The sequence below is a fragment of the Ctenopharyngodon idella genome, chromosome 12 (assembly GCF_019924925.1).
Source record: "Ctenopharyngodon idella isolate HZGC_01 chromosome 12, HZGC01, whole genome shotgun sequence".
In the NCBI taxonomy this organism is placed as follows: domain Eukaryota; kingdom Metazoa; phylum Chordata; class Actinopteri; order Cypriniformes; family Xenocyprididae; genus Ctenopharyngodon; species Ctenopharyngodon idella.
In genome coordinates, this window is record NC_067231.1 from 3,441,877 (window position 1) to 3,451,438 (window position 9,562).

The window sequence follows — 9,562 nt, forward strand, 5'->3', positions numbered from 1 at the left end:
AAATTTTCAATTAGAACATTTTTTGGCAAACAGAGTGGATGAAATAACATCTGAGAAAAACTGATGAAGAAAACCAGAAAAATCACATCTTAAATTCATACAAAAGTACATTTTATTTTCACAAATTAAAAATAAAAATCAACAATAAGTCCTATAGAGAGAGAACAGTCAAGAGGGAAAAAGCACATTTTCTAAATCCAGTTTGGTTTGTGTGTGGTGTTAACGTTTTCCAGTGTAGTTAATGTCCATATATATATATCACTGCAGTGTCGGGCGCTCAGCATCTGCAGTCGTTTCCTTCACAAAACTCAAAAGCTGTGAAACTGTGATGACTGGGTGAAAACAAAAAAACTAAAATATAATAAAATCAGGAAATATATCATACCCATTCTCTTACACATTTACAACTTACGTGAGAAGAGAATGTACAGAAAGAAAATGGGGAGAAAAAAAAAAAAAAAAAAAAAGTCCAACAACCTGCCGTTTCAAATCGCAGCTTTCTGAGGAACTTCCACCTTCCCCTACTGCTATTCACATACATAATAAACGTCTACATCTACAGCATACAATGAGTCTGAGAGCGAGAGATTTCACAGCAGTGGGTGAGAATATAATGCCAATGTGTGTCTTGATGGCAAAGTGAAAGAATGTGAAAGTGGATGGAAAGAAGAATAATAAAAAAAAAAAAAACGGAATATTACAGAGAAAGTAAAGAAAAAAAAAAAGCACAATTAAGACAGTTGGGCAGGGAAAGGGAAACAGAAACAGAAATACAAGTACACACAGGGCACCACTTCCTGTTGAGAGTGCTTGCATCCTAAAGACACAGGAAGCTCACAGGAAGTAGTCAGCGACGGGCTTTTTGGAGGGAATGCCTCTCGTTTCTTGTGGAGCAGCTTCGAAAATGATGAATTCTTTCTGCAGGTGCTCATCAAGCTCCAAGATTGCCGCCACATTACCACATCTATGACAAAGAAAAGGGGACATCACTATGTTAAATAATTTCCAATAATATTTTTTGTGAAATATTCGTTTTTTTTCTTAATAATACCACTTATTCTGTTGTGAATATTAAGCTTTAATTATAAGTAACAGTTCCTGGTTCATTTCCAATTAGACATGATGAGTGAGGGAACGATTCACTGAGTGAGTCTGATTCAAACCACTAACTCACAGCACAGTGACTGACTCATTAAAAAGATCAAGTTTTTTGCTGCTCAAGCAGATTTCATTGTTGTGTACAGGCATAGAACTCTGGCATATAAAGACATAACGAACAAAATCACATGTGGACATGCACAAAGCATTCCTGACTGGTGTAAATGTAGACTAAATTTAAAATAACATTGTTTATTGTTTGTATTTATTGTCAGTTAACTAAACCTAAAAAAAAGTTACTAGAAATGGAATAAACGTTAACTAAAAATAGAATTTTTTTTAATTTAATTTTAGCTATAACTTTGGAAGCTTGTTTCTGCCATGAAATAATAATAATAAAAAAAGTAATTTTATCTCACAATTCTGACTTTTTTTCTTAGAATTGCGATATATAAACACAATTTTAAGTTATAAAGTCAGAATTGCGCAATTAAGAAAAAAAAGGTCAGAATTGCGTGATAAAAACTTGCAGTTGTGAGAAAAAAGGTCTTCATCATAAATATAAGAATTGTGATTATATCTCGCAATAAGAAAAACACACAAAAAAGCAAAAAACTAAAGCAATAAAAATAGTTGAAATAAAACACTAAAACCATAATGTTTAAAAAAACATTAAGTGAAATAAAAAGAAAAAATTATTTAAGCTATTTCAACATTAATCATTTTCAGTTAGTTTTAACTCGACGTACTAAAAAAAAAAAAAAAGTCAATACATTAAAAACAAAAACATCATTAAACTATAAACAAAGACAGGGAAAAGAGCAATATATATATATATATATATATATATATATATATATATATATATATATATATATATATATATATGATAAAATACAAGTTTAATTAAATACATTTAAAAAAGTATTTTATTTCATCAAGTTGCCAAGGAAATGTTTCTCATTTTCATTTAGTTTAACTTGATTTACTAAAAAACCTAAAATGAAAACTGAATTGAAATAAAGACATATTTGAACCCCCCCCCCCCCCCAAAAAAAAACAAAAAAAAAACTTAATAAAATGTATAAATTACTAAAACATTAGTTTTTGTTGTTATATTTTTATTTTAGTCAATTCAAAATATCAATAAAAAAATATATAATAATAACTTGGATGCCAAAAATAACATAACTGTTTCCAATAAAAATGATACTTTATTTTATAAAAAAATAAAATAAGTATGGCTACATGGACATCTCTTTTAAAGGGAAAGTTCACCCAAAAATTACAATTTTGTCATCATTTACTCATCCTTATGTTGCTCCAAACCTGTATGAATTTCTTTCTTCTTCACAAAAGATGATATTTTAAAGAATGTTCAAATGATAAATAATGTTCAAATAATCAAATGACAGTAGCCATTGACTTCCATAGTATTTTTTTCCTACTATGGAAGTCAATGGCTACGTCAACTGTTTGATTACCAGCATTCTTCAGAATATCTTCTTTTGTGTTAAACAGAAGAAAGAAACTCTTACAGGTTTGGAACAACTTGAGGGTGAGTAAATGATGACAAAATTTCCATTTTTTTGGGTGAACTATCCCTTTAACTCTGCAGCTGTGTGACAAAAACCCACCTGTAGCAGTAATTCGGAGCAGACCACACAGTGAGAACAGTCTCGTTGAAGTGCCACTTGTATCCTTCCATGACAAGCTGGTGCGCCCTGCAAATCATGTCGATGTCGTTGGCGGCGTTGAACTGGGCCACGACGTCGCTGCCGAACAGATATCCAGCACCTCGCGGACTAACGCCCCAGCCGGTGGTGTCTGAGTCAGACAGGGGATGCATTCATATAATGAGATGCTGATGATGGAGAACATCTCTGTGATATTTCAGAAATTAGAATTACCTTCAGGATCAGACCACAAAAGATCACACATGGGCCCGTCATGAGGCACTTCCTGTTTCCTGTCAATGGTTCTGATCTGGTCCAGAGTCTGGATTGAGGGCGACAGGCCTCCGTGTACACAGAAGATCTGAGGGGTTGCAAGATGAAAAACAAATGTTGAGGGAACCTTGTTAAAGGGCTAGTTTCCCAAAAAATTACCCATTTTTTGGTGAACTATCCCTTTAATTAACAAACAAACAAAAAGACTCACTTTGCCGTCAATGATGGCGGAGAGGGACAGGTAGTCAAAGATCTCTGTGCAGTACCTCCATACCGTGACCGAGCCGTATTTTCTTAAACACTCATCGTAAAAGCCGTACACCTGTGTGATCTGTCTGGACTCGTGATTTCCCCGAATCAGGGTGATTCTGTCTGGATAACGCACCTGTAAGGAGCCATTATGATCCATTAATTAATTATGTCCAACTATAACAATGGCAAGCATCACATCTCATTACAGACGCCCTATGAATAACACAATGACAGTACCTTGAGGGCAAGAAGTAGCAGGAAGGTCTCAACACTGTAAAAACCTCTGTCTACAAAATCTCCCATGAAGAGGTAGTTTGTTTCTGGAACGTCGCCTCCCACCTGGAGGAGAACAGATTTTTATACACAAATTTATTAAACAATTACTAATAGATTAGGGAGTATATTCTAGTTAAATAACCAGTACACTTGTTTCCTAAGTATGCAGCTAGCATGTGATCAGTATCAGTAGAGTTTTATTTAATGCCATATCAGCATCTGTGGCTATCTTCATGGCAAAAACTTAGTTACAAAAATACAAGCGTTACATATATACAATAAAAATAGAAGCGAACAGAAATTCTAAAACCTTTTCTAGTAAAATCTGACTAAATAAGCCCTTAAGTGATCTTCATAAAAATGTTTTTCTACTTGCAAAACATACATAAAGTTGGGTCTTCGCCTTTAAGCAACCTTGTATGACCTATACGACATCTGGTGAACACAACTCGTACCACACAATCTTGTTTTAAGGGAGGTTTAAAAGTCTGTTTGAGATTTCAGGATGAATTTCATGTAATTTATTGTTTGTACACGTATCCCACTCTTCTTGCCTCTTATTTAATATATAATGATTGACAGTAGGTCTAAGGTCTGAGGGAGGAATTTGACATTCTTCTACATCCAGATTAATAGCCTCCTCTGCAGCAGCGTCAGCTCACTCATTCCCTGAAAGCCCAACATGGCCTGGAATTCAGCAGAAGATAATGCTAAAGAATTGATTCTGTAAGTAGTCTACTTTGGTTAAAATACAGTCCACCAAAGGATGATCAGTTTTTAAAGCGACCATTGCTTGAAGACATGATTTGGAGTCCGTTAAAATTCTAAAGTTCTTTTGTTGTGTCTTTTCGATATATTTCAAAGCTAAAAGTAAAGCTCGAGCTTCAGCTGTGAAAACTGAGCACTGTTTTGAAATGCGGATTCCATAATGCTGTTGTCTAGTCGCACCATTTTCCACCTTTGAGCCATCCGTAAATATTAGGGCTGGGACAATACTATCGATGCATCACGATTCGTGGATCGTTTCTGATATTTTCCAAATGCATCACAAATCGATTCTGAGCTTAGTTTTTAAACAGCAGATGGCGCTCTAGGCTATTTTTTTTTTTTTACCAGTATGCTCAAATGCTCACAAAGAAGCGCGCTCGTGCATTCGGCTGAGTCTGACGATGTATTTGCACCTCAGAATGCTTTTATGATTTTTTTTATTTTATTTTATAATTAATGTAAACACAGCCCACTGCAAACAACCTTGTAATTTGCTTCAACCTTTTTGAACTTTATGAATGATTATTTTATAGAAGGTTCAAGTAGTGTGTGTAAGGAATTGGAAGGAAGCAGAGTACGTCCGTTTCTAATGCACACAGTGCCATCTGCTGTTGAAAACTAAGCTCAGAATCGATTCAAGAGAGAATAGCGATACATACTGAAAATATCAGAATCGATCCAGAATAATTTCTCGATTCGCGATGCATCGATGTATTGTCCCAGCCCTAGTAAATATGGGTGAATGAAAAGGAAATTGACTTATGATGTCTAAATACTGCTGTGTATATACATCTGGGTGAGTCACTCCTTTCTTCTGATGAGTCAAATCCATATTGATAATAGTTTTCTTTAATGTCCAGGGAGTTAAAAAAAAACCTGAAGTGTATTTGATTTAAAGGGTTCAAGGTTATATTTAAGTTTTCTAAATGTGGTTTAATATTAATACCAAAAGATCTGATGCTTTTAGGTTTGCTCTCATACAAGTGAATGTATTGGGGTTGAAAGACTGAAAAATAGGCTGGGTTATTTTTGTTTGCTTTTAGTTTGATGGCATATTGAATTGATAGCTTCAACGGTCTGTCTGTTTTGAAGTGATGATTCATTGGCTACAAATGTACAAATTTTGCACTGGTTAAGCTCTAGTAGGTTGCATTTTTATATATACACAATTATAAATATATAAACTATATTATTGCCCAGCTCTAATCTGCTAAATGTGACACTACGGCATGAAGATATTGAAATATTATAAACAATAATATCAGGATTTTGTGTAAAGCTGCTTTGAAATAAGGTGTACTGTCAATTTTATTTGTGTTGCACTTTTGACTTGACAATGCCCACTGGATTTAAAAAAAAACAAACAAACAAAAAAAAAAAAACTATTTTCCATGCATCACTTTATTATTTTGTATTTACTTTCCATGTAAAAGAACTCAGACTTACCCTAAACAATTCCTTAAGGTCATAAAACTGTCCATGGATGTCACCACATACCTGAAGAGAAGAAAACACTATTTACTTCTTAAATACATGATCAAAACATTTTTAATCTTGAAGAAATTACTTATTTTCTTCCTGTGGAACATTAAAGAAGATATTTTGAGAAATATATCTCTGTATTTATTTTGTGGAAGTTAATGGTCACCAAAAGTGTTTGGTTAACCAACATTCTTCAAAATATCTTCGTTTGTGTTTTGCTGAAGAAAGCTCGGTAACACTTTACAATAAGGTCGCATTAGTTAATGCATTAACTAACATTAACAATGAGCAATTTATTTGTTATTGGCATGCGACTATCAAATTGTAACTATTTAGAAGCTCTTTTCATTGTTAGTTCATGTTAACTAATGTAGTTAATAACAAGGAACCTCCCTGTAAAGTGTTGAAAAAAACTCCTCTAAGTTTCATTTGCAGATACTTACTGTTACCGGAGAGTCCACCCTCTGTACATTACTCTCTTCTACAAGAATCTCTCTGGAACACACACATTGTTTTTGTATGAGCATATGATCAACATTAAAATGCTTGTAAAAGCGACAGATTGTTTTCTACTGGTTGTAATCACCTGGCTTTGGCACACAGAGCTTTGACCTCATTTTCCTTGATGAGCTCACACCTCCTCAGCTGGTCGATCTGTCTGTCCAGATCACTCATGTCACCCATGGCGGATCGCTGAGAGACCGTCAAGCTGTTTCCCCCTCACGAAACCAGTGAATACAGCTACTGTAGTACTAACAGTGTCTCTCTGTGCAATCCAAACACAGACACACGCGAACAGACACACACTCACACCGGATGAAGAGATGTGGAGAGGTGGCGGGACGAATCGGGGCGCAACAAGCTGTTTGGAGTAAAGAAAACAGAACATTTTATTTATTTATTTATTTTTTAAATAAGGCCATCATTAACTATACTGTATATTTCTCTTATTCCAGTGATGAAAAAAACAACTGTAAGTCAATCATAAATTAATCCAAAAACCTTAATGAGAATTTATTAAAAACTTTTTAAAAACATATTATAACAGCCCAAGAAACTTTAGAAACAACCTTGGTTCCAGAAGTATTATTAAAGGGTTAGTTCACCCCAAAATGAAAATAATGTCATTTATTACTCACCCTCATGCCGTTCCACACCCGTAAGACCTTCGTTAATCTTCGAAACGCAAATTAAGATATTTTTGTTAAAATCCAATGGCTCAGCGAGGCATGCATAGCCAGCAATGACATTTCCTCTTTCAAGATCCATTAATGTACTAAAAACATATTTAAATCAGTTCATGTGAGTACAGTGGTTCAATATTAATATTATAAAGTGACAGGAATATTTTTGGTGCGGCAAAAAAACAAAATAACGACTTACATAGCGATGGCCGATTTCAAAACACTGCTTCATGAAGCTTCTGAGCGTTATGAATCAGCGTGTCGAATCAGCGGTTCGGAGCGCCAAAGTCACGTGATTTCAGCAGTTTGGCACGCAATCCGAATCATGATTCGACACGCTAATTCATAACGCTCCGAAGCTTCATGAAATCAGCCATCACTATATAAGTTGTTATTTTGTTTTTTTTTGGCGCACCAAAAATATTCTCGTTGCTTTATAATATTAATATTGAACCACTGTACTCACATGAACTGATTTAAATATGTTTTTAGTACATTAATGGATCTTGAGAGAGGAAATGTCATTGCTGGCTATGCAGGTCTCGCTGAGCCATCGGATTTCAACAAAAATATCTTAATTTGCGTTCCGAAGATTAACGAAGGTCTTACGGGTGTGGAACAGCATGAGGGTGAGTAAAAAATGGCATTTTCATTTTTGGGTGGACTAACCCTTTAATACCATTCATTTTTTCCATGAAGAATTTTCAAAAGTCTTATACTTTATAAGACGTGAACCAAACTAACCAGCTACAAGGAGAATCACAACATTATAAACTTATTCATAAATTTATGAAAATTGGACAAAAAGACAAAGGTGCAAAACTGTGAACTTAACGGATTTAATAAGGGAAAAAAACTACAATCCCATGAAGCACTCCATGGAGAAATATAAAACTATTGATTTAAAAGATATTGGTTGTGTAGATAGAATTTTTTTTTTTTGCAGAATCATGGGTAATGTAGTTTTTACTAGAAATTCTGCTGTCAAAAACGATTAAAAAAAAAACCCGTTGAAATAACGCACGACTGACGGCTTCAACAAAAGCATACACCATCGATTAACAAACCCGTAGCTCACAGTAGGTCGATTTTTAAAGGTTGAAATTTATTAAAAATCAATTCCCATAAGGACCCTGTTGCGATCTATTGCTTCAACCAATCGCGTACGATGGAGGCGGGACTAACCTGTTTGTTGGACCAATGGCAAACGAGGGAGTGTTTGAAAACCTGTCTGATACTGTTAACTTCCCATTCCGTGTGGTTACAGCAATGACGCAGAAATTACGCACGTTAAGAGTTTTAGCTTTAATTGGTAAGAAAAAAGCTTTAATTGGCATGAGTAAAACATTAGTCAACGCAAATTACGTCACATTATGTTTGTGTAAACAACGTTTTAATATAGTCACTTTAATTTGAGGTTAATAGTTCTTTTTAAAAGAAACAGAATTTATGAAAACAGTTACAAATGTTTAATGAGAACGGGTAAAATCTGAATATTTGGTTGTGATCATCGTCATGAGATGGAAAAAACTAAAAGAAAATTAGTGAACAAGGTCAATAGCCTTTGGTAAAGAAACCTGCTGACTATGCAGAACAACTCAAGTTAAACAAGTTCTCATTTCACAGTCATACACGACCTTAATCAAAAGTCAAACGAGTAAAACTAATCTAATCTAAAACTAGTACATTTAAATCATAATAGGAACAAAAAAAATAAAAACATAATAGGATGACAGTTCAATCTGGTGTCTACATTAGCCGAGCGTTGCCACAGCTCATTAAAATAAAAGCTAAACACATAATTTAAAGAAATCGAAAGTCTTACTATTTCAGTACGTTGTCAAAATTATTATAAAGTCTACATAACATGTAATAACTACTTAGCTCAGTTCGCTTACCCAACGTGATGGAGAATTAGACTGGCACAACTTTCCTGAAAACTCTGATGAATTAAATAACCTCTACACAAATATGATAAACACACCACCCATAATTATTAGTCGTCACGATGTCCTGATGTCAAACTCGACCTCAATTTCCAGCCACAAGCGAGTCAATCCGGAATTAGCGTAGCTAACTAGCCTGAGCAGCTAAAGGCCTGAAAAAATGAGCTCATCTGCCTAGACATCTGCTCAAATACACGGCCAGTTTACGCTTCTTTACCGCTTAAACCACAACAGAGTTCAAGAAATATACGAGCGGCACCTACCTTTAATCACTCCAAACAGACCTGTAATAAATAGAGCAATCTAAAGAATATAACGTCAGTTCGCTTTTTAGGGCTTCCACCCGGTTCGTCGGTCTTTTTCTTCCACCACCCTCTACCGGCGTCAAGCGCCTCCCTTTTGGAAAGCCAGACATATGTGACGTCTGCTGCTCCTAGTGGCGTAACTGACATATATACGACTCTCTGCTGCCCTCTAGTGTCAGAGTGACATATGACCGCCATTGACTCTCTGCTGCCCTCTAGTGGCGCGCCGAAATATATGACAGCCAACGACTTTCTGCTGCCCTCTAGTGTCAGAGTAACATATGACAGCCATTAACTCTCTG

At 35.1% G+C, this 9,562-nt stretch overlaps 1 protein-coding gene across 2 annotated transcripts; it reads right to left on the reverse strand.

The window, feature by feature from the left end:
• Positions 1 to 89: 89 nt before the first annotated feature.
• ppp4cb (protein phosphatase 4, catalytic subunit b) lies at positions 90 to 9,387 on the reverse strand. 2 transcript variants are annotated; one of them, XM_051914157.1, is made up of 9 exons: positions 9,219 to 9,387; positions 6,412 to 6,687; positions 6,269 to 6,320; positions 5,790 to 5,840; positions 3,537 to 3,638; positions 3,259 to 3,432; positions 3,009 to 3,135; positions 2,736 to 2,925; positions 90 to 964 (listed from the first exon to the last, which is right to left on the reverse strand). In XM_051914157.1, the coding sequence occupies exons 2-9, from the start codon at positions 6,507 to 6,509 to the stop codon at positions 835 to 837; spliced, it is 924 nt and encodes a 307-aa protein (XP_051770117.1). In that variant the 5' UTR covers positions 6,510 to 6,687; positions 9,219 to 9,387; the 3' UTR covers positions 90 to 834. The 2 variants fall into 2 exon arrangements, with proteins under 2 accessions (XP_051770117.1, XP_051770118.1); XM_051914158.1 differs by lacking the exon at positions 9,219 to 9,387 and adding an exon at positions 8,908 to 9,174.
• Between the last annotated feature and the right edge of the window lie 175 nt (positions 9,388 to 9,562).

What these genes read in the sequence shown, in the direction of transcription:
- ppp4cb (XM_051914157.1), bottom strand. Translation starts at nt 6,509, where the DNA reads ATGGGTGACATGAGTGATCTGGACAGACAGATCGACCAGCTGAGGAGG. An exon ending in GCTCTGTGTGCCAAAGCCAG is followed by an intron (nt 6,321 to 6,411) that starts GTGATTACAACC and finishes TGTGTGTTCCAG; the next exon opens with AGAGATTCTTGTAGAAGAGA. An exon ending in TGCTACTTCTTGCCCTCAAG is followed by an intron (nt 3,433 to 3,536) that starts GTACTGTCATTG and finishes GGCTCCTTACAG; the next exon opens with GTGCGTTATCCAGACAGAAT.